This window comes from Aotus nancymaae, unplaced genomic scaffold (genome assembly GCF_030222135.1).
Source record: "Aotus nancymaae isolate 86718 unplaced genomic scaffold, 86718_ANA_hifiasm-v0.15.2.pri h1tg000019l, whole genome shotgun sequence".
Taxonomy (NCBI): domain Eukaryota; kingdom Metazoa; phylum Chordata; class Mammalia; order Primates; family Aotidae; genus Aotus; species Aotus nancymaae.
In genome coordinates, this window is record NW_026988431.1 from 42592925 (window position 1) to 42618843 (window position 25919).

The window sequence follows — 25919 nt, forward strand, 5'->3', positions numbered from 1 at the left end:
GTGCAGTGGTGCATGCCTGTAGTTCTAGCTACTCAGTAAGCTGAGGCAGGAGAATTGCTTGAACCCAAGAGGAATAGTTTGCAGTGAGCCAAGATCGTGCCATTGCACTCCAGCCTGGGCGACAAAAGTAAAACTCCATCTCAAAATAAAAAAAAGAAAAAAAAATTGGCTCTTATCAAAGAAAATATAAGCAGCTAAAAGGCAAAAATATAATTCTTTCACAATAGAAAATTTCATAAATTTTGTGTAGAAAGTTTAACAGGGATTAAGTGCCTAAAAGCAATAAACTCTGAAGTCAGACTGCCTAGCTTCAAATCCTCATTGCACTACTAATTTGTTATGTGATTTTAAGTTAATCAACTAATATTCTTCAATACCTCTGTTTCCTCCTAAGAAAAACAGAAATAAAAATATAATCCTTATAGAATATTACTACATGCAAAAGCCCCTAAAAGAGTACCTGTTACACAATAAGCATATCTGTATTAGCTAGTTGTTGTGTTTCTCATGTCCTCACCATTGTTATTTCTATGTCCTTTAATCTGATATGGTCCAATTAACAGTGTTCTGTTACCCAGGTTGATGGTAAATTCAAAGTTGTAACATTTGTCATTTATCTAAATCTGAAGCAATTAGATTTAGAAAACACTGGTGAGTGCTAGGTTTGTGCTTAGTTCAGACAGCTACCAATGATAGAACAATTAACACAGCCACAGTTTCAAAACGTTTGTTGATGAAATGACCAGCAGAGACAGATGTGCGATGACTTGTGTAGATACTGATGGTAGACAATATAATACAACAAAAACCCAGTTTTTAGATCTACTTCAGAGGATAAATGAAGTTTGTAAAGTTAACAGATTCAAGACAAGATCAGAGGGGAATTATGACTTTTATTCAAATTCTCCCTCTAATCTATGTTAATATGATAATGTCCACAAATAACTTTATCATGTCTTAGTTCCACTACATGTGAAGAACTGAAATGAGCAAGAACGCTTTTTTCAAGCCAGCCAATAAAATATTCTTCAGTTTTCATCTCCTTAAATCCATAAAGAAAACTTCTAAAGTCTCAAAAAAAAAAAAAAAAGCAAAAATTCCAGGATCCAGATCTTAGTTCCTTGATAAAATAGAAAAAAAGTAGTAGAAAGATGAGTGATTCTTAAAATTTACCAATTCAGTTCTTTTACAGGTCAGTATCATTTTTTTTCATCTGTAAAATGAGAATATCCTAGCTGCCTAAGCCATAGTGATCTTGGAAGTTTCAAATAAAAGAATGTATTTAAAAGAACTATTTAACAAATAGAATGGTCATCTCTATCTCTCTTATACATAAGAAAACAGTCTAAATAAACCCATGACATAAGCAAACCCTAATTGTTTACCTTTTGGGGCGGGAGCTAGACAATTCTGACATTCGATACTTATTCTTCTCCTTGACATCTGAAATACTGGGTTGTTCACTACATCTAGATGCTTCTATTTCAAAGAAAAATGCAAATATAGCATATTAGTAAGTTGTCTAGGAAACTAGTATTATCCTTCTTAAAACCATGGTTTTCTAATTACTGACTTTCAGTTTTCTTAACATCTTCATTCCTTTCATTACTCTATTTTCTCTACTTTTTTCCTAATCCAGTATTTTCTCATTTCTAATTAGAAAGCACCTTCAAATTTTTATGACCCAGTCTTTCCTCTGTACTCATCCAGCCAATTCCCACACTGGCTGAATTTTTTGCTGTAGCAAGGCAGCTACGAGCCACTGGAAAAAAATAAGCAGATAATAGGTGCTGTTATAAATTTATACGTTCAAATCTCAGCTGTCACCTTGTGTCACTTGAGAACTCTTTTTACTAAACACTGTTCAGCTCCCCTACCCATTCATCAACATGATCCATACCAGAATGATCCATACTACATTGACCCCTTTGCCTAGATTCTAACTACTTTTATTCCAAGATGACCTATTTCACTTTACAAAGAAAATGAGATGGTATCTTCCATAAAAATCTCAATTTTCCTATCTTTTAATCTACTCATTTATCTATACTTTTCCTTAACTGTATTTTTTCCTTCTAACTCATCCACCTATTCTGCTAACTCAACTACCTATTCTACTGATAACTCATCTGCCTATTCTCCTGATCCTATTTCCTCCTACAACCTACTAGTCTCTCTACTAAATCCAAAATCTCATGGATTCCTTTCTTAAAATCACAGAAAATCAAAAACAAAAAACCTCATCTTACCCTTAACTCAGCCACCTTTCTGTTTCTTTCTTATCCCAAACTTAAAGTAAGCAAGAGCAAGCAATTGCTATTTATAATTTTTCACCTACTACTCTTAAAATATTTTTAGTCTGTTCTATCTATCTTTAGAAATTAATTTTATGAAGGTCATTTAACTGCAAAATCCACATATCTCTTTCCATTTCTCCTATGACTTCAGAATTTGGCTCTAAAGCTAGCTTTCTAGCATTATCTGCCATTGTTCATGCATATTACATTTTAAATACCATAAAATTCACTAAGGTCCCAGAATAAAATATGCTCTTTTTAAAGTACTCTTTCATGAGATTTTTTTTACAACCCAAAATGCTCTTCCCCAGTTCTCTAAAAGGTATACTTATCAATTCAATGATCTCCTTGATGAAACCTTTCCTACCAGTACTCAGGGAAGTCCTTTTAAAAAAAGAGATCCTAAATTTTTGTACAGTACAAAGCCAAAACTAGAATTACAATATTAGGCTAAAAAAACTACAAATCAAATATTGGGTCATATTCATTTACCAAATCAAATATTGGGTCATTTCAAAATTCAAATTTACCTTTGCTTAGTCCATCTGCCTTTTCACTGGTATTGTTTCCTCCAAGTTTCACAGAGTCATCATTAACATTACATTCCTGGGTAAATAGGCATATTTCTTAAACAGTATTGCTATCAGGTTCCCCCCCGCCCCACAGAAATGATTAGTAACATGTCATCATGCTATCAGTTTTAAATAACTTTAAACGCACCTTATTTTATATTGCTTTACTTTGCATAATAAAAACTACTTAAACTGCTACCCAATTCTGGAGCAACTGAGGGGGAGGGTGAATAAGTGAAGAAGAAAACATACAAATTGATTTAAAATTTTTTCACGGGTATCTCAAAAAAAGAAAACTAGTTGGTCTTCACCTTTTCAAAACGAATACCAAAAGCAAATCTTAATTATAAATGACATATTAGTTATTGTGAGAAAAATTCAAGAACTTGGATTTACTTTATATTTAAGAATTCTCAGACTTTAAACTTTTCAAACCAATGTTCAATGTTCAGATCTTTAATGAGGCTGCCATTGTCATCCTCTTTTTCTCTGGAATTCTCAGGGCAAATAGCTCTAATATATAATAGCATAGGTCCCAGAGTGTCTTCTCCTCTTATTCCATGGAGTCTTACCTGTCCATTTTCTTTTTCTTTTTCAATGTACCTTTGTTTCAAAATGCATAAATATACATGAGTTGAAAATAATTCTATAAAAGCTGAATTGTTAAGCAAAAAATCCCATTAGAGTTAAGTCTTACTAAAAATGTGGTTGAAAAGATTCATCCCCTATAAAGGTAACAATCTAAATAAATTAAAAATCTGCCAGGCTCAGTGGCTCATGCCAACACTTTGGGAGGCTGAGGAGAGCAGATCACCTGAGGTCAGGAGTTTGAGACTAGACTGGCCAACATGGCAAAACCCTGTCTCTACTAAAAATACAAAAATTAGCTGGGCATGGTGGTGGGTGCCGGTAATCTCAGCTACTTGGGAGGCTGAGGTAGGAGAATTGCTTGAACCCAGGAGGCAGAGGTTGCAGTGAGCCAAGATCACACCACTGCACTCCAGCCTGGGTGACAGAGGGAGACTCTGTCTCAAAAAATAAAATAAAATAAAATAAAATAAATTAATTAAAAATCCAAAATACAATATTTTAGAGATGTAACTAGAAGAGTTATTTTAGTTAACTTCTAAGCATTAGTTCCAAGAAAGAGATAGTAAAAATGCTTTTCATCAAATGTCCTATCAAGTCTTCAGTAATTACTATAACCACTATATTAAAAAGTATGCAAAAATCTAAGTTTATTCAAACACAAAGGATGTCCTTTTTATTATTCTTTCTTTCTTTCTGAGACGGAGTTTCTGCTCTTGTTGCCTAGGCTGGAGTGTAATGGCATGATCTTGGCTCACTGCAACCTCTACCTCTCTGGTTCAAGTGATTCTCCTGCCTCCCAAGTAACTGGGATTACAGGCATGTGCCACCACGCCCAGCTAATTTTGTAATTTTCAGTAAAGACGGGGTTTCACCACGTTGGTCAGGCTGGTCTCAAACTCCTAACCTCAGGTTATGTGCCCGCCTTGGCCTCCCAAAGTACTGGGATTACAGGCGTGAGCCACCACACCTGGCCTTGCATTATTCCTTATATTAAATTATTTTGCTCAGCAAAGTTTTTCTCCATAAAGTTCAAAGATAAATTTTTTATCAAGTCTAACCTGGATGAAACAATAGTATGTTCAAATCTAGGGGACTTTAAATCAATAATATTTCACTCAATTTAAGTTAGGAATATCTAAACCTACTTGAAAGAGTGACAATTTCTTTTTTTAAATAAATACCTGGCTGGAAATCACATCCTCAGCTTCCATTTCAATTACGTAGCAACCCAAATATCCTAAAACCTTCCTACTATACAACACCTTAAATATATAACTGATCTTGGGGAAAAATAAGAGAAATCCTTACTGTTAATTGGTAATTTCTCAATTAATAACTGAGACTAAAGCTGAAGTAGTCTTATGTGCTTCTATCAAATCTGGTAACCTAAAACTTCAGTTTTAATAACCAAATCTAGGAAGAACAAGACATAAAACATCAGGTTGTTCAGGGTAAGGAATTGAATCTGAGACTTTAACTCTCAATAAAAGTAGAAAGAAGGAAATATAACTAAGTGTAGACAATAAAATAAAATCTCAGTAGCAGTGACAGGAAATTGATGTACAGCCTTCTCTGAAAACTAAAAACTAGGAAGAATAGTAATTCAGAAGAGTTCAGAAAAGAAGTATACTGCACACATCTTTTTGCTATTTCCTTCTCTTTAAGTTATCTGAATTTTCAGGTAAGAAAAGAAGTAACTGTTCCTCTCTAATAACATTTATTTTCTTAATAAATTAATTAATTTTTAATTCTTAGAGACCAAATACAAATGCGTTTGTATTATACACACACACACACACACACACACACACACACACAAAGTATCAAGAAAAGTCGCCCTTATTCTCATCACTAGGATATAAATTATTAACATTTTGGTACAGATAGTGTATGTGAATGGACTTAAAACACACATGAATATATTATTTACAAAATGAGGAATCAAACTCCATATAAAGATTTGTACCTATAATTTTTTAACAAAAATCATGAAAGTAATTATTCATCAAAAATAATACTTTGTGATTTCATAATAGTAAATTTTATGGTTATATCATTTAACTGTTCCCTTGTCAAAAGATGTTTCAAATTGTCCACCTTTATTTTATGTTTATTTGTTTTAGAGACAGAGTCTCACAATGTCACTGGAGCTGCACTGCAATAATGCAATCATAGCTGAATATAGGCTCGAATTCCTGGGCTCAAGCAATCCTCCTGCTTCAGCCTCCCAAGAAGGTGGAACTACGGGTGCCAGTCACTATGCCCAGCCTACAAACTGTCCACTTTTAAAACGATGTTGTGAAAAAAAAAACAAACCTGTACTTTCTTTGGAAAAAATGAATTTCTGGTAACTCCCTTCAGATAGTTTCTTAGAAATGGCATTATTGACTGGAAAAATTGTTCAAAGATTATAAACAACTTTAAGGCTCTTGATATAAATTATCATTGCTCTCAAGAATGTGATACGTGCTGATGGCTCACACCTGTAACCTCGGCACTTTGGGAGGCTGAGGCAGGCAGATCACTTGAGCTCATGAGTTTAAGATCAGCCTGGACAAAATGGTGAAATCCCGTGACTTGAGCCCGGGAGGCAGAGGTTGCAGTGAACTGAATTGCGATACTGCACTCCAGCCTGGGCAATAGAGCCAGACCTTGTCTGAAAAACTAAAAAGAATGTGACACAAACTTTCATTCTTATCAGCAACACATGAGAGACAGAGAGACCATTCATCGCATTTCTGGAAATACAATTTCTTGGTATTTTAAATGATGAAATTTAAAGATTTAACAGTAAACTGGAGATTTCATAGAAATCGCACTTACTACTACTTTACCTTCTTCAGTAGATTCTTTTTAATTCTTTCAATAGGAAGAGGTCTGCCATCATGGAAGTTGGTAAGGATTACTGAAATAGCTGTAAGAGTTTTACCCTTGAAAATGTTTTAAAAAGACAAATGGTTAGATTCTGAAACCCAGTTCACCAGAAAAATATTCCCATTTTAAAATCAAGTAATTGAATACCAAATATCATTCAAGGCCACAAAAGTGTATTGTATATACAGGTTAATAAAAAATAAATATTTTATTTAGTTAGAAAATGCTTTCCCCTCACTGCACTATTAGGACCTGTTAAATGATTTACACTATAAAATACTGTAAGTATCTCTGAGAAATGGCATTTTATTGAATGACTGCTATTCTACAATTCTACATTTAACCCTAAACTATTGACTTTTATCATGCAACTATTTATAACTACTCATTTGCCATGAAGTTCAGAGCTAAAGTGATTAGTAATTCCAGTATGCATATAATCATTTTATTAAAATTTGACTTAAAGATAATACCAAGCTTAAGTCACAACTTATCCATAAAACATAAAGGACATATTTGTTATGCATTTTTCTTAAATGGAACCATATAATTTTTCAATATTTACTGCAGCTTAATTGATAGTTGGCAATACAGAAATAAATCTCTGGCAATTTTAAAGCAGTGTAAAACAGCGTTTCAAAGTGTGGTCCACAGGCCACTGGGGATGGGGAGGGTTTCCCAGGAGCCCTTTAGGAAAATGTGAAGTCAAAACTGGTTTTATAATACTACTAAGACAGACTTTATTTCTGTTAACATCTGCACTAATGTTACAAAAAGCCCAAATAGCAATGGTGAAAAAAGTGCCTCAGCATAAAATAAAGCAGTTGGCACTAAGTTATATTAGTAGTCATGATATTCTTAACTGCTACAAACAGTTCAAAAAAAAAAAAAGTTTTCCTTAAGAATGTTCTTGGCCGGGCACAGTGGCTCACACCTGTAATACCAGCTACTTGGGAGTCTGAGGCAGGAGAATCACTTAAACCTGGGAGGCGGAGGTTGCAGTAAGCCAAGACTGCACCATTGCACTCCAGCCTGGACAACAAGAGTGAAACTCCATCTCAAGAAAAAAAAAAAAAAGAATGTTCTCAATGAAGCAGCACACATTAATTTTATTAAATTTCATCACTTAAGTATAAATCTTTTTAATATTCTGTGTAGTGAAATGCAAACGACATATGAACTACTTCTGTTGCATATCAAAATATGAGGGTTAGCTATAGAAAAATCAATCAAGATGGGATTTATAAGCTCAACTAGTCACTTTTTTCATGCAACATCATTTTTCACTTGAATGACAACTATCATTCATGATTGAGTGTCTGAAAGATATTTTCTTGAAAATGAACAAAGTGAGGCTGTCATCTAAAAAGGAAACAACTGAGATTATTTGTCAATGATAAAATTTAAGTTTTCAATAGAAAATTAGAATGCTGGAAAACTTGTGTGTGACACTATGAACTCAGTGCCTTCCCAAAATGTAAATGATTTTCTAATAACATCAGTGGTATATTAATGAATGTAAGTTTTGGATACTGCATATCAAATACATCAACATTTGGTAAGTCTGCCCAACTCAATGAACCAACATTTTCTAAATGAGCAATGCTTGGTGTTATAAAATCAGACATAGGTAAAATATCCATTCAATGGGCAAGATATACAAATAGATTTTAAGGAAACAGGGTATAAAAAGCTCACTGATAAGATTTAGAGTTCCATATGACAACAATTAACCTTTAATAAACTAATACTTGTTGAATTTTGATGTATATATCAAAGAAATCTGCAATTACCTAAAAAGCTACTAAAATACTCTCCCTTTACAACTACATACCATTGTAAGGACAAATTTTCTTCATGTACTTCAACCAAAACAACCTAACAGAATAGACTGAATGAAGAAGCAGATGAGAATTCAGCTGCCATCTATTTGGCCAAACACAGAGATGTGCAAAAATGTAAAACAATGCTAGTTCTCTCACCAAAATTGTTTTTTTTTTATTGCATTTTAGGTTTTGGGGTACATGTGAAGAACATGCAAGATTGTTGTATAGGTGCACACGTGGCAGTGTGATTTGCTGCCTTCCTCCCCTTCACCTATATGTGGTATTTCTCCCCATGCTATCCCTCCCCAACCTCCCACCCCCCGCTGTCCCTCCCCTATTTCCCCCCAACAAACCCCAGTGTGTAGTGCTCCCCTCCCTGTGTCCATGTGTTCCCATTGTTCAACACCCGCCTATGAGTGAGAACATGTGGTGTTTGATTTTGTGTTCCTGTGTCAGTTTGCTGAGAATGATGGCTTCCAGGTTCATCTATGTCCCTACAAAGGACGCGAACTCATCGTTCTTGACGGCTGCATATTTCATGGTGTATATGTGCCACATTTTCCCTGTCCAGTCTATCATTGATGGGCATTTGGGTTGGTTCCAGGTCTTTGCTATTGTAAACTGTGCTGCTATGAACATTCGTGTGCATGTGTCTTTATAGTAGAACAATTTATAATCCTTTGGATATATACCCAGTAATGGGATTGCTGGGTCAAATGGAATTTCTATTTCTAGGTCCTTGAGGAATCGTCACACTATCTTCCACAATGGTTGAACTAATTTACACTCCCACCAACAGTGTAAGAGTGCTCCTATTTCTCCACATCCTCTCCAGCATCTGTTGTCTCCAGGTTTTTTAATGATCGCCATTCTAACTGGCGTGAGATGGTATCTCAATGTAGTTTTGATTTGCATTTCTCTAATGACCAGTGATGATGAGCATTTTTTCATATATTTGTTGGCCTCATGTATGTCTTCTTTTGTAAAGTATCTGTTCATATCCTTCGCCCACTTCTGAATGGGCTTGTTTTTTTCTTGTAAATCTGTTTTAGTTCTTTGTAAATTCTGGATATCAGCCCTTTGTCAGATGGGTAAGTTGCAAAAATTTTTTCCCATTCTGTTGGTTGCTGATTCACTCTAATGGCTCACCAAAATTGTTAGTGTTTTGGCCTACTTTTCATTTAAAAATATGCCATTTATGTTAACAAGTAATGAGTTTGTACTGTTATCTTTAGTTACCATTGCCTAATACTATAAATACTGATAACAGCCCACAAAAACAAAAGCTCTTTGAGACCATCAGTAATTTTTAAGAGTAGAAAGGGTTACTGAGACTGAAAAATACAAAAACTGCTAGTATAAGAACCCATATATATCTATTTAATACTCTGATTACCACAACATTTGTGATGGAATACAATTTCACATAACATTGCTTTGTCTTTACTTTTTAAAAGAAAACTCATGAAAGACAGGTCACCCTAAATTTCAAAGAGCAAAGAAAATTGAGAAACACGGGCAGTCATGGCGGCTCACACCTGTAATCCCAGCACTTTGGGAGGCCAAGGTGGGTGGATCACTTGAAGTCAGGAGTTCAAGACCAGGCTGGCCAACATGGTGAAACCTGTCTCTACAAAAAATAAAAAAATTAGCTGGGCATGGTGGCATGTGCCTGTAATCCCAGTTATTTGGGAGGCTGAGGCAGGAGAACTGCTTAAACCTGGGAGGCTGAGGCTGCAGTGAGCCAAGATCGTGCCACTGCACTCCAGGGGGCAAAACTCCATCTCAAAAAAAAAGAAAAAAGAAAATTGAGAAACACACCTTTATACCACTATTGTTAACTAATTATTTCAATTGTACTTTAACCAAACCAAAAGTTTACCACTATTTTAAGTAAAAACAATAGGAAAAACTGTATTCTACAAAGATAGTAAAATCTAGTCCCAAACTAATACCAGCATATTCCTATCTCTTTTTACTTCAAAATTACTTTCTAGAAAATCATTATCACAAAATTAGATTACATTAACTAAAGAAAAAAATAATTACCAAACCCATATCATCAGCTAAAATTCCTCCATGGACATTTTCTGGTCGGTCTTTCTCAGAAAAATTTGTTATTGTGTTATAGTATAAGTCATTTCGCTGTTCCCAGAATGGTGGAAGTTCTTTGCTATTTTCACGTGACACCATCCATGCTAGAGCTTGTTTTTGATGTGGAAGTAGTGGTGTTTCAATAGCCTACAAATAAAAAGTCATAAAAAGAAATACAGTAAGCCATTCCTTTTTTTACATGCGGAATCTGGAAGAATTGATCCTGTGATTAAACAAAAAGTAGATTATAAGCATATTTAAACATTCTGAATAGTCTTAAATAAAAAATACTGGATTGATACCTCAGCTGGTTCCATTTCATGGGTTTTATCATCTTCTTTTAAATCTTCGAACAATCTGTCAAATTCCGTTTTAAGCTACAATAAAAAGCAACAAGAAACAATGTAAAACAAACTAATTAAAATACTTGTACTTAAGTCAGATTTCAAATCATTTAGTTAATTAACTGATGTTAATGTCAAATGAGCCAGGAGTGGTGGCTCACGCCAATAATCTCAGCACTTTGGGAGACCAAGGTGGGAGAATCACTTGAGCTCAGGAGTTTGAAACCAGCCTGGACAACATAATGAGAGATCCCGTCTCTAAAAAATATTTTTAAAAAATTAGCCAGGCATGGTGGTGCGTGCCTGTAGTTGTGGCTCCTAGGGATGCTGAGGTGGGAAGATCATTTGAGCCCAGAAGGTCAAGGATACAGTGAGCCATGATTATGCCACTGCACTCCAGCCTGGGCAAAAGAGACTCTGTCCCCAAATATTAAAAAATTAAAATTAAATTAAATTAAAAAAAAAAAAACACAAAATAGTCAAATGCCAAAAAGGCATACAAATCAGCTCTGGGATTATACTGCTCACTGAAGACAGAATGAACAGGTGGTTTAGGTGTCAGGAAGTAAAAAAAATATAGAAGAGTTTTAAGCTCTGAGTTTCAGTCACAGTTTTACCACAAGCAAGCTTATCTACGAGTTTTGGCAAAACTTGACCTTTATAGTCCTGTGTCTTATTCCTATAAAATGAAAGGGATGAACTAAATTTATATTATCTCTAAGGTTCTTTCTGCCATAAAGTTCTGTGATGCTATCAGTTGTATTCAAAATATTTTGTCAGTCCTGCCAGGTCAATGACATTTCATTATTACTGCGATAGGGAATTTGCCATGCACTACAGGATAATTTTATTATGCTAAATTAGTTGACTATTTAAACTAGGTCAGTCCAATTTTATACCAACATATATGTAAAACAGACATTTTTGAAAATTAACACATGAACACACAGCAGCAGCTCAGAAGAAATCAGGCCGGGTCTAAAAATCGGAAGTAACCTGGGGTTTACCTACCAGACACAAGCTCAAGTCCTTCTAACAATAAGCAAGGTAAATATGGTAACCACAATTAGTAGATAAAAGGACTAACACTGGTGGGTACAGACATCAAAAAAGTTTTAATGTTATTTTTTAATTGATCTGCATTAACTTATTTTATGATTTTTTTTTCAAAGAAATTCAGCATAACTCATCCTGAATTACAAATTAGACAAAGTTAATGTAAAGAATTTGGCACTGCATTTGCAAACTTACTGAAAGGAGTAAGTTTCAATTTTTTCTTAAAATGACTACTTGAACATTTAAAACATTTCAAATACAAAATATGCCATGCATAAACAATAACATGTGTTTTGTATATTAGGTACAAATGTTCATGTATGGATTTATCCTTTATCAGTATTTTTTATATAAATGTTAACAAATATATATATTTTATTTACTCTATAACATGTTTCATGATAACTTAATATATTTGAAGACCACAAACATATTCATCCTGTTCTTTTAAATACAAATCTTCAACATTTAAAATTCACTTTTAGATTACAAAATAAAAGAGAAGCATACCTGTTCAGTTGTCATCTGTACTGCAGCATGCAATGGCATACTATAGCTTGGTCCAGCTCTTCCAGAGCCCCAACCACTTTCCAAAGTGAATCCGAAAGCTATTATTTACAAAATGAAAAGAATAAGCCATCCAATAAAATGTTTTTATCTTTTAATAATACATAATAAGTAGCTTTGAAAAATGTGCCTAACAGGGCTGGGTGCTGTGGTTCACATCTATAACCCCAGCACTTAGGGAGGCCAATGCAGGCGGTTCGCTTGAACCCAAAAGTTCGAGACTAGCCTGGGCAATATGGTGAAATCCTGTCTCTACAAAAAATACAAAAATTAGTCAAGCACCATGGTGCGCACCTGTTACCCAGCTACTAGGGAGGCTCAGGTGGAGGGACTGCTTGAGCCCAGGAGGTCAAGGTTGCACTGAGTCATTGATCGTGGCCACTGCACTCCAGCCTAGGTGACAGGGGAAGACTCTATCTCAAAATAAATATACAAATAAATAAAATGTGCATAACAAACTTCATTAAAAGCCTGGTATTTTAGAGGTTTTTTTAAAAGCGAAATACTAAATCACTCAAAAACCACAAGCAATTTCACATTATTTGAAAAAACTCTTGCCAAGCAATCCTTTTTGTTCCCTATTAGAAGATTCTTTTTGTCTAAAATTTATCAAAAAGAATGTTTAAAATCAGGGGTTTCCAGATGTTACCATTAGGGAAAATTAGGGGAGGGTATACATGAGACTTCCTTATATATTTTTTTCTCTAATTTTTTATTTAATATCCCCTCACTCTTGTTATTCTGACCATAAATATTTTTATGTGTGAATCTATATTATTTCAATAGAGGCAAAAGGAAAAATCAGAGATTTCCTCAAAAAGACTCTTGATTAAAAGTTGTAACTTGGAGCCTTGAGCACAAATTAGCCAACAAACTCCAAGAGAGAATAAATGTTTTATAATCCCTGCATCTTATATCAGAATAACATTAAGTTAAACTGTAAACTTACTTTTTGGTGCAGGACCCAATTTAAATCCATGTTTCTTCAACTGATCTGAAACTGCTTTTCTATTTTCTTCTTTTCCCCAAAAAGTCATATGCAGAGGCATGGTAAAAGCATTGTTTGCACCAAAAGGAACTACCCTATTATATTTGGGAGAAAAAGAAAGGGAAATTAGAAGCATTACTTTTTATCCCCACTAAGAATCAGTTCAGTATTTTAAGTGTATCATTTACATTTTGCATGGAAGTTAAGAAGGAGTTAGTTAGGCAGATTTTAAAGAGAAAAAGAACAAGGAATAGAATCATAAACAATCAGAAGAAAAGAGTGATTTTTAGAACCAGAGTGCCAGAAAAAATTGAGAAAATGGAATAAAGCAGTTTTAAAATAAATGGATGGCATGTAAACAAGATTGTAAGATAAGTAAAATAAGTTTAAATGAAAGGGTAGAGCTTTGGCTAACAGAACCAGAGGGTAATAAATCATTCTGCTTGGAAAATGGGGAATGCAAGAACTTGTGATTCACTAATAGTTATTCTCAATATCTCCTTTTCCAGTTAATCAGAAAAACCTGATTAACTGAAAAAGGAGAAAACAAAGTGAGACATCACTGAGCATTTATCTTCCAAACTCACCTAGGATTATGATATGAATATCCTAAAAATTAGAATTAGAATATAAAGATCCTAAATATTCCAAATACTTAAATTGAGATCACAAGTACAAATGCCTAAAAGAGAAAAAGTAACTAAAAGACTGAAAGAGTTTTAAAAAAAAAGAAAAAAATAAAGAGGTAGTAAAACTGAGAGTATATGCCCTAGCTAAAAGGAAAGTTACTACTCAGTTCCAGTCAACTTTTGTCATATGGAAGTCACAACTCATCCAGCATTGCCAGATCTTCCTCTTGTCAAGAGAAAAAAAAGTTTTTGTATTTAAGGAAATAAATTAATATGTATAAAATGCTGACTAGCTAGCTATTTCAATATAAATACTAAATGAAAAAATGACTAAAACACTGCAGACAAAATGAAATTCATCTATATCCTATCACAGAATACCAGCTTATAACCTCTGATATAAATGAACACTTCCAGGCCAGGTGTGGTGGCTCATGTCTGCAATCCCAGCACTTTGGGAGGCTGAGGCAGTCAGATCACCTAAGGTCAGGAGTTTGAGACCAGCCTGACCAACATGGTAAAACCCGATCTTTACTAAAAATACAAAAATTAGCTGGGCATGGTGGCAGGCACCTGTAATCCCCGCTACTCAGGAGGCTGAGGCAGGGAGAGTTGGTTGAATCCGAGAGGCAGAGGATGCACTGAGCCGAGATCACACCACTGCACTATAGCCTAGGCAAAAGTGAGACTCCATCTCAAAATAAATAAACGAATGAACACTTCCAAATTCCTAAACCTAGGTACCAAAAGGCTTGGAAAAATGGAATGCAATTCCTAATATTTGAACCAAAGTTTATTTTTCTCCACGGTAATAATTCCGTAGGAAAATGAGAGGACAATTGTTTGATGGCTGGGGTAGTGGAAGTATGCAAAAGAAGAATTAAAACATTTATTTAACACATACCAAAAGAACAGTGATAGAAATTGTTAGTATACCTTTATAGGCTCTAACAAGAAGCCCTAACAAGTTGAAAGATGACTATAATTCACAATTATTAAAATTAAATTCTGAAAGTACATTACCCTTCAACTTGTGCCAATTTGTTGTCCATGATATAGGCCAAAGCACCTGCAAGATCTTTCTTTAAATGGCCAACCTGATTTCCATTCACATTGTTTACTTTAATCGCATTCTTATCATAAGGATTATTCGGCTCTCGTTGTAATGCAACCATTTCATTATTATTAACCTAATAAAAATAATAAACAGATAGTATTATATTATAAATAACAGACAATAACTGTTATACTTTATTTGGGATTTTCCATTCATTACTGCTGTGTACTGCACTTAAGAAAATATATCTTCTTAGACACAAACTACAGAAATAGTAAATAATACATTTTATTGTGATTCTTCAATATTTTTCTAATTTATATTCATTAGGAAGTTAACAAATCCTTAAAATCTAAAAAATACAGTTAAATGTAAACTAGCAAATTCATATTATATAAAATTTTCTACATCATAACTTCTAAAAAATAGCTAACTTTATTGAGTGCTTACTATGTGTCAAGCATTGTTCTAAGTACATTGCATAGACTGACTTTTTAAATCTTCACAACCCTATTGGGAGGTACTATTATTATTCCCATTTTACAAATGAGAAAACTGAAGCACAGAAAAGTTAAGTAACTTGCCCAAGGTGACAAAGCTAAAAGGTATCGGAGCTAGGATCTGAACGCAGACAGGGTGGTTCCTGAGCCTGAATTATCCAGAATACATAAAAGTCAGGGAATAAAGCATTTATAATTCAGGATGGAACTGGGTAAGAAAAATATATCCAGCCTTCAACTCATGCCATTCTGATTTTACTTTATTAAAAACTGTGTAGGTAACTTAAATACAATGATGTGTATTTTTAAAAACTGAAGAACACAACAAAGAATGGTAGAGTAAGGACTTTCAAAAATTCCTCAATAAAAGCAACAAAATAAACTAGATAAATTATCTTCAGAATCAAATGTTTTCAGAATTCTGAGAACTAAATCAAAGGCTTGCAGAAATCTGAGGAACATTTATTCAAGAAAAACAGCGGAATATCAGTACTTTAGTCCCATCCCCAGCTATACTGTAGCTTGCTGGGATGCTAGGTAAAGCCTAGCAGTCACCAGAAAAAAACAGAATGGAGTTATAGTTCTTTCAAAGATTCATTCCCAAAGAATTGTTATTCTCCTAAAGTTCCCCCAGAAGATCCCACTTGCAAGGTTGACTGTATTTAACCTCTGAGCTCACCCAGTACCAAAAAAATCTCCCTTGGGTGGGTGATGTCAAAAACAATTTTACAGGAAAGTATAACTTCATGGCTATCTGAGGCAGTGGATAACAGCTGAAGCAAACAATAGAAAAACAAAAAGGCTTATAAGGAAAAACTAGGGAATGAGATGTCTGTGAAGGCTTTGAAAAGCTCCAGTGTATTTCTGGAAATCTAGAAGGCCAAAAGCAAGCATAGGGCTGGTATGCATGACCAGGGCTGTGCACATTCTCAAGAAAGACCTGAGAAGGCCCTAAACTCTCACCTTTGCCTGAACTTGAGGCATTTAAACAAGCCAGAAGTGAAAGCTAAGGGAAGTTGTCAATTGCCTTAGAGTGTTGAAGGAATGCCCCAACACAGAGATATTCTCAGTAAAGAATGTGTGATTTATATGTTCTAGCACAATCATTAGCTGACTACTAAGCTAACCAAGTACAGACTTCAGTGACTGACCACACACGATAAAGAATAGACATTACAGAATTAATGCAGAAAAGTCACTAGCAAACACACACTAATTACCAAAATCAGCAAAAACAACCCACCCTGGGAAGGGAGGAGAATCTGATTTCCAGAGTTGCCACATTATTTAATATGTCCATTTTTCAAGAAAAAAAGTACAAGACATGCAAAAAAAATAAGAAAGTATGGTCTATACACAGGGAAGAAAAACAATCAATATCAGCTGTCCCCAAGAAAGTACAGACGTTTGACATAGTAGAAAAAGAATTTAATCAGTTATTTTAAGTATGTTGAAAGGGGCTGGGCATGGTGGCTCACACTTGTAATCCCAGCACTTTAGGAGGCTGAAGTGTGAGGATCTCCTGAGGCCAGGAATTTGAGACCAGCCTGGGCAATATAGCAAGATCCCACTTCTAGAAAATAAAAGTAGAAAAATTAGCCAGGTAGGGTGGTACATGCCTCTAGTCCCAGCTACTCAGGAGTCTGAGGTGGAACGACTGCTTGAATCCAGGAGTTCAGTGTTACAGTGAGCTATGATCATGCCATAGCCCTCCAGCCTGGGTAACAGAGGAAGACCCTATCTCTAAAAAAATTAAAAAATTCAAAGACCTAAAGCAAACCATTTCTTTCAACATGAAAATGCATGTCTAAAAGCATGAAAACAGTGTCTCGCCAAATAGCAATTCTAGAGTCAAAAGGTACAATAACTGAAGAAAAAAATTCATCAGAAAGGCTCAACAGCAAATCTGAGCAGGCATAAGAAAGAATCAATGAAGCTTAAGATAGGTCAATTGAGATTATACAATCTGAGGAACAAAAAAATGAGAAACATAATAGAGCCTCAGAGACCTGTAACATCAAGTGTACCAACACACACACATAATAAAAGTACCATAAGGAGAAAAGAGAAAGAGGCAGAAAAAATATTTAAAGAAATAACAGCCAAAAACTACCCCATTTGATGAAAACCAGTAATCTATACACATAAGAAGCTCAACAACTCCAACTAAAATAAATTCAAAAAGATCCACCCCTGGTCACATCACCATTAAACTGTCGAAGAAGTTGGAGACCAGCCTGGGCAACAGAGCAAGAGTCTGTCACTTAAAAAAAAAAATTATTAAAAAAAATTTTTTTAATTTTAAAGTATGATTGTTTTGTAAGTTTTCTATCTAATTAAAAAGTATATAAATTAATTATAATCTTTGTTGATAGGTATACTATATACATATAAAGATATAAATTATATGATAACAGCACAAAGGAAGGCAACAGGATGGAGCTATGAGCAAAGTTTTTTTTTTTTTTTTTTGAGACAGAGTCTCACTCTCTTGCCAGGCTGCAGTGCGGTGGTGCAATCTCGGTTCACTGCAACCTCCAACTCCCTGGTTCAAGCGATTCTCCTGCCTCAGTCTCCCAAGTAGCTGGGATTACAAGCATGTGCCACCCCACCCAGCTAATTTTTGTATTTTTAGTAGAGATGGGGTTTCACTATGTTGGCCAGGATCGTCTCAATCTCTTGACCTCATGATCCACCCACCTCAGCCTCCCAAACTGCTGGGATTATAGGTGTAAGCCACTGCGCCCAGCATCAAAGTTTTTTATATACTATTAAGTTGGCACTAATCCAAACCAGGTTCTCATAAATTAAGTTGTTAATTGTAATCCCTAAGGCAATCATAAGTAACTCAAAATATATAGTAAGACAAACAAGGGAATTAAAACGGTATACCAAAAAAAAAAATCTATTTATCATAAAACGGAGTATTAGAGGCCAGATCCCAATGCTATATATTGTATCATTCCATTTACATGAAATGTGAAGAGGAGGCAAATCCAAATTAACAGGAAGTAGACTGATTCATGGCTGCCAGACACTGAGGGGTAGAGATAACGGGAGTGACTACAAATGGGAATGAGGTTTCTTTTTGGAGTAATAAAAATGTTTTGGAACCAGATTGTAGGGATGGTTGCACATCCTTGTGAATATTCTAAAAACTACTCAATTGTACACTTTAAAATTTTATAAATGTATCTCAACTTTTTTTTTTTTTGAGATGGAGTTTTGTTCTTGTTGCCCAGGCTGGAGTGCAATGGCGCAATCTCTGCTCACCACAACCTCCACCTCCCGGATTCAAGCGATTCTCCTGGCTCAGCCTCTTAAGTAGCTGGGACTACAGGCGCATGCCAATACACCCAGCTAATTTTTGTATTTTTAGTAGAGACGAGGTTTCACCATGTTGACCAGGATGATCTCGATCTCTTAACCTCGTGATCTGCCCACCTTGGCCTCCCAAAGTGCTGGGATTACAGGCATGAGCCGCCGCCACAGGCCGTATCTCAACTTTTAAAAATTCCTTGAAAATATACAGGAAAGCTGCTTCGAAGCTCTCCCAGCATCTGTCTATTGACTCAAGAGATTACAGCCAGAACCACAGTATCAGACAGATATTCATCTCTAGCCCTTTGGAGCTACATCTATGAGGATAGCTCTGTTCTATACCAGTCACCGCCCCTCTGGCACTGCCTACAGGATGACCTTTTTAAAACCAGATTATGCAAATCCTAGAAAATATATAACCAAAAAAGGGCATAAAACTAACAATTTTTGAGGATTTCATCTCAAATAAGGTATTACACAATTGTAATTTATCATAATAAGCTATTATTAATTACAATTAGTTAACTGCCCTTACAAATAACTGATTACTAGAATTTTAAATCAGATACGTATGAGCCAAAATACTGGAGACTATGAAAACAAAGAAAACATGGTCCAAGCAGCAAGAAAAAATAGGACATATATATATTAAAAAGACAAAGACATGCATGTTCTTCACATGGACCCCAAAACCTAAAATGCAATAAAAAAATAAAATAAAATAAATAATAAATAAATAAAAGAAAAACAAATAAAAAAAAGACAAAGAATAACAAAAGGAATTAGAATCAGTATAGTCACGCCCTGCATAATGACATTTCACAAAGACAGACCACACATATTATGCAACAGTTGTTCCACAAGATTATAATGGGGCAGTCCTATAAAAGTGTACCATTTTTTAATTTTTATACAGTATTTTTTCCTGTACCCTTTTCATGTTACATATGCTTAAATACACAAATGTCTTACAACTGCCCACAGTATTCAATAGAGTAACATCCTGTAAACTTCATGATGTTCCCACAAATAAATCACCTAACACATCTCAGAAAGTATCTTCATCATTAAGCAACACATAACTGTATTTTAAAACAGAAAAAAAAAATAAACCACCTTATTATAAAATAAACCCTTTGATGAGTCAGAAAATAAAAAATTTAACCATATGCTTATTGAAAACACACTTTAAAAAAAACTACAACAAAAAATAAAAATAAAATAAAAAAACACCAGAGTTAAAAATAAAGAACACTACTATATAACAAAACTTGGTAGCTAAAGGCAATGCAATACTTAAAACGTTTCAAGGTAAAAGATTTTATTATTAAATGATTCAAATTAAGTGCTCAAATCACAAGTCAAAAAGAAAAAAAAAGAAAATGAACCTAAATAGAAAAACCGAATATAAGAGTAATTATTAAGCCAAGAAACATAAGCATTAAGAAAAATCCAAGAGAGGTTGCCTTGAAAAGAAATAATGTCATAGTTAATCAATAAAAAAGAATGTAAGAATAGACACAAATGTGTAATGCAAAGAATGAAAACACGAATATAACCACTTTTCTAAGTTTTTAAAAAGTTTAATGGAGCTAATAAAGCATACAAATTGTGTTCTGGCAGACTAAAAATGGCACATCTTATCAAAACTTGGCAATTCAGAGTAAAGGGTACTGAAATTAAAGTTCAGAGCACCAACTTAAAACAACCAAAAAAATAGCTACTCAACTTGGAAAGAAGAACTAGAACCACTGAATAAAGGGGAATTTATGTGTTCCTTGATCTCAAAATCCTTCAGGAATATGAGTTACGGCTACTTGTGAGCAACATGTCATACCACTAAACCCCAATTCCAAAAAATTACATTTATAATTTTATAAGGATAAATGATTACTATGCACAACTCTGTGGGAATAAGTTTGAAAACCTAAATAAAATGGATGCTTTTCTTCAAAAATGTAAATAACTAAAACTGACCTAAGAAGTACCTAAATTATGCTGAGTAAAAACACCAGACTTAAAATAGTACCTACTGTATAATTTAATGTATATGAAGTTCTAGAATAGGTAAAACTTATCTATAGTGATAAAACTCAGACTTGTTGCCTAGGGCAGGAGCAGGGAAAAATGACTGCAAGAGGATACAAGATACTTTCAGGGAGATGGATATTATCTATATCTTGATTGGGGTAGTAGTTATCAGGTATATATCTTTTCCAAAATACTAGGCTTGTACATTTAAAATATGTACATTTTATCATATGCAAACCACATCTCAATAAAGTAGAAAAAGTTAAAATAACAAGTATGCAAAGATAATACCTCAATTTTTATTACTTTTTTATAATAGTGATCAACTGAAAAATATCCATCAATAAGGAAACTAAACGTCCAATACAGATGATATTCCTAATATCCAGCTAAGAGAAAAAATAGTGATCATAATAGGGATAATATGATCTCATTTTTATTAATACATAATATGATTCCAATTTACATGCATATGCTCACAGAAACAAGTATAGAAAATCAGTTATGGTTCTGGGTGGTAGACTTTAGAAGGTTTAATGCTTTCTTAGCCATTTAAAAATAATGAACATGGCCGGGTGTGGTGGCTTGCTCCTGTAATCCCAGCACTTTGGAAGGCCAAGGCAAGTGGATCATCTGAGGTCAGAAGTTCAAGACCAGCCTGACCAACAGGGCAAAACCCCGTTACTACTAAAACAAAAAAGTAGCCAGGTGTGATGGCGCATGCCTGTAATCGCAGCTACTTGGGAGGCTGAGGCAGGAGAATCTTGAACCTGGGAGGTGGAGGTTGCAGTGAGCCAAGATTGCGCCATTGCACTCCAGCCTGGCAAAACTCCATCTCAAAAAAAAAATAACTAATGAACATGTATTAATTAAGAAATAAATGATATCTCAACACAGTGTTCCTGGAAAAAAAAAATATTTAAAATATATATGTTTGGCAAAATAAGAAAACTGATGATTACTTTTAGTCAACACACATTAGTTTACTGAGGTGATAGAGATTATTCTAAGATCAACAAATAGTGATTGTTCTAAGATCAATAACTACCATAATCTAGTATTTCACAGTGGTATAAAATAATTATCGAAAACAATGTAAGTTTTGAAAAATTAGCACAAACCTGAAAACACAAAAACTCAGAAATGCATATGAGAGCTAGAGAATATATAGATATGAAATAAGAACTGATAGATTTCAAGAATCTATTAGAAAAAATTAGAGACCAGGCACAGAATCCCAGCATCTGGGGAGGCTGAGGCAGACGGATCACTTGAGCCCAGGAATTCCAGAACAGCCTGGGCAACATGGCAAAACCCTGTCTCTACAAAAAAAAAAAACACAAAAATTAGCAGGGTGTGGTGGCGAAAACCTGCAATCCCAGCTACTTGGGAGGCTGAAGTGGGAGAATCACTTGAGTCTGGGAGGCAGAGGTTGCAGTGAGGCCAGATCAGGCCATTGCACTCCAGCCTGGGTGACAAAATGAGACTCAGTCTCAAAAAAAAAAAAAAAAAGGGTCAGGTACAGTGACTCACGCCTGTAATCCTAGCACTTTGGGAGGCCAAGGCGGGCAGATCACAAGGTCAGGCGTTCGAGACCAGTCTGACCAACATGGTGAAACCCTGTCTCTACTAAAAATACAAAAATTAGCCAGGTGAGGCGGCAGGTGCCTGTAATCCTAGCTACTTGGGAGGCCGAGGCAGGAGAATCGCTTGAACCTGGGAGGATGAAATTGCAGTGAGCCAAGATTGCACTACTGCACTCTAGTCTGGGCAACAGAGCAAGACTCCGTCTCAACTACAACAACAACAACAACAACAGAAACATCCAATTCACTTAAGTTAGAGAAAATCATAGCTGCCTGAGAATTCCATGCTATGCAGCATTAGGATATGGAGAGAAACTATATATGATGAGGATTTTAAATTCAGCCAAACTGTCATTAAGTCCTTCATAACTTTCATTTTATGAAACTATCATTCATAACATGCCACAATTAAGGAAGATACAAAAACTTAGGAACTATCGTTTCTTCCTAAGGAATCTCCTAGACAATACATTTCAGATCATCAAAAAACAATTTGAAAAGTTCCAATGTAAAGAAAATATAGGAGAAAAACAAATCAAGAACATGAAACTCTTTCACAAGGAATCTCCTTCTGAACAAGTTTCAGACACCTCAGCAAAAAAAAAAAAAAAAAGATTTGAAAAGCTTAAACGTAAGAAACACACGGAGGAATGAAATAAAATCCAGAAGATTCCACAAAACAGACCTCCTTTTTGCAACAAATCTATGACATGCCAAGGCACTGGGGTGTGAGGGCAGGGTGCCCATAATAACCAAACATAACGCACTGGGGCAGAGCATGGTGGCTCACTCCTGTAATCCCAATATTCTGGGAGGCTGAGGCGGGAGGATCACTTGAGGTATTTGTTATTTCTTGGGTACGAATATTTAATTTACTTAAAGTAAAATAAAGATTAACCATATATATCACCTGCTAATTAATTCTATCTTAATGCCACAAATAAAATCAAAATTTAACTTAGTTATCTACTATTATACTCACTACTCCCGTGTAATAACGTAGTCCAACCACGTGACCTCTCAAACTTCCAAATAAAACTGAATCTAGTTCTTCATCACTAGTTAGAAAGTCATCTGGAGGGATAACATCTTGAAATTCAAAACGTGGAAAGAAAGTTGGATATGAGAGGCGTGGAAAATTTCCATGAACTCCATATTGGACAGTCTGCAAGTACTTCCAAACAGGATCCCTATTAAAAAAAAAAAAAAAGGCAAAGAAAAACAACATAATATTCAAGTATTTCCAAAGACCATATGAGTAGTTTTCTTGTGCTTTACTTTGGCAAATGAAATCTTACATGAGAATCACACTAAAGATTAATAGTTACTCTGGTTAAAGCAGAAATTGCAGTGAGTGGAGAAGAATTCCAGAAACTCCACCAGATCAATATTGGCTCTTCTACCTGCTCCCCAGGTATTCGAAGTGAAAAGCCCAGTCAGAGCTCACAAATCTCTTTCATAGTGAAAACCGTCTAAATTGAAATGTATATGATGTTAGTAACTACAATTAAGAGTCAGGAGTGGTGACTCACGCCTGTAATCCCAGCACTTTAGAATGCCAAGGTGGGAGGATCACCTAAGGTTAGGAGTTTGAAAACCAGCCTGGCCAACATGGTGAAACCCCTTCTCTACTAAAAACATAAGAATTAGCCAGGTGTGGTGGCGCACATCTGTAATTCCAGCTACTCGGGAGGTTGAGGCAGGAGAATCTCTTGAACCCGCGAGGCTGAACCCGGAAGGCGAAGGTTGCAGTGAGCTGAGACTGTGCCACTGCACTCCAGGCTGAGTGACAGAGCGAGACTCCGTCTCAAATAAATAAATAATAAATAAAATTGTATGTCAACATTTCAATACGGATTGAGCTACAAAAGACTTACAAAAATACAACTATTATTGTACATGATGCTGTTTATAACTTTCCAGAAAATACATCCAGCATCCATTACTGTAACTCCCTCTGAGCAGAACACTTACTTTATTCCTGCATCCAAATCACGCCACCGTGGGAAACTGGCCCCAAGCCTTCCGTACCCAGCTCCCATCGCTGGTTTAAGCCTAACCCCAAACCCGTTACCTGTAACTGTTTGGAAAATAGCCATGAAAACCAATTTGGACAATGAAAAATGAGGGGAAGTCTACCGGAACATTCCAAGAAGTTTCCATTTTCCTAAGAACAGTCGCTTTTCATTGCGATGCGTTTTCCTTGCAAGCGGTGCGCACCTCTATTAGCTCCTCTGCAAATATATATCTCCACGTCTGTGCATACACATAAGCTGTGAGCCACTTGGGGGCAAGGGCTGTCTTACTCGGCCCTCCACCGAGAGCAGTGCTTGGCGCACAGTGGGTATCTAATGGATGTTTTGTTGAATAAAGCACAGGCCGAGAGGCTTTGAGCCCCAGGCCCCCCCACCCCAGTCAGTGACAGAGATTTCCCAAGTCCCTAACACAAGACTCGCCCTAGGAGCCCCTGACTCGCCAGCCAAGACAATGCATTTATTTCCCCCGAGGCCACATATGCGACCAACAGAACGAATACAGCCGTACAAATCGCCAGGGGAACGTGGAGGAACGCGGGGAAGGTCAGGTTCATTTGGGGACGCCTGGTTAACCCCAGCGCCCCACCCCCTCCACCCCCTTCACCTCTTGAACGTCCAGGACATGGCGGTGAGTGAGATGACAAGAGGAGCGCCTCGGCTCTCCTGGATCGTTCTCGGGCCTCCTCGATACGCCTCCTTCCAGGCCCCGCAGCCCTGAAGCCCGGGACGAGTTCCGAGCGCCGGATCCAGAGCGCACCGCTGAAGGATAAATCGCCGCGAGTCCAGTCAGACGTCGACGCCGTCTCCTTCTAGCAACAATCTGAGAGACCAGCGTCGCTCTGTGACTGGCACTGGGAAAACCCAATCACGAAGAGGAAACTGCGGAGCCAAACCAATTAAGGCACAGAAGGGAGGGCAACTCCGCCCCGCTGCCATTCAAAGACGGCGGGGGGTCCCGGCTGCAAGGGCGGTTCCATCCGGGTTCTTCCCCGCCCCCAAGGCGGGCGCGCGGGAAAGCCACGCGGCCGCAGGAGTGTGACTGCGGTGCCGGCGGTGCCGGCATTTTGTTTGATTTCCCTGCCTCAAACTGAGGGAGATGACTTTCCTTTACCTCACAAATCCTAAGACGCAACCCCATTCTTCAGGCTCTACTGTATCCTCCCTCTTATTTTTTCCTCATCTAATGTGACACGTAATAGGGCCTTATACTAAAAGAGCTTGGGAGACTTGGAGCTACCGGCAAGATCCTTTCTTCATTCCCTGTGGTTAACCCTGGGGACTTTCGCTCCAAATTTTCATTTTAAGCCTCAGCTTATGTAGGAGGCACAACGAGTTCGGAAAATCTTAAATGGGACTTAAGGGTCCCCTCCCCACCTCTTTTTGTTATTTTTAAGAAAAATTTTTCTTTCTTGGTGCAGGAAAGCCATCACACGTTTATTACAGCTACGGGGGCGTTTGCTGGAAATGGACTCGGGGCCATTTCCCCCGTGGGCACGTGGCTGCTCCCTCCAAACAGGGGAGACGCTTATTTTCCTCAGGGAACTGCAGAG

General features: G+C 36.3%; 1 protein-coding gene across 7 annotated transcripts in view; it reads right to left on the reverse strand.

The window, feature by feature from the left end:
- The window catches only part of HLTF (helicase like transcription factor), a 52392-nt gene extending 27195 nt beyond the window's left edge, over window positions 1-25197 (reverse strand). For all 7 annotated transcript variants that reach the window (XM_012437115.2, XM_012437112.3, XM_012437114.2 and 4 more), the window contains exons 1-10: window positions 24974-25197; window positions 23316-23523; window positions 14862-15028; window positions 13171-13304; window positions 12165-12262; window positions 10557-10631; window positions 10210-10401; window positions 6295-6390; window positions 2828-2903; window positions 1386-1479 (exon numbers count right to left, since the gene is read on the reverse strand). In XM_012437115.2, the coding sequence (XP_012292538.2) occupies window positions 1386-1479; window positions 2828-2903; window positions 6295-6390; window positions 10210-10401; window positions 10557-10631; window positions 12165-12262; window positions 13171-13304; window positions 14862-15028; window positions 23316-23523; window positions 24974-24993 (1160 nt within the window). In that variant the 5' untranslated portion in view covers window positions 24994-25197. The remainder of the gene's footprint in view (window positions 1-1385; window positions 1480-2827; window positions 2904-6294; window positions 6391-10209; window positions 10402-10556; window positions 10632-12164; window positions 12263-13170; window positions 13305-14861; window positions 15029-23315; window positions 23524-24973) is intronic.
- Window positions 25198-25919: the final 722 nt, after the last annotated feature.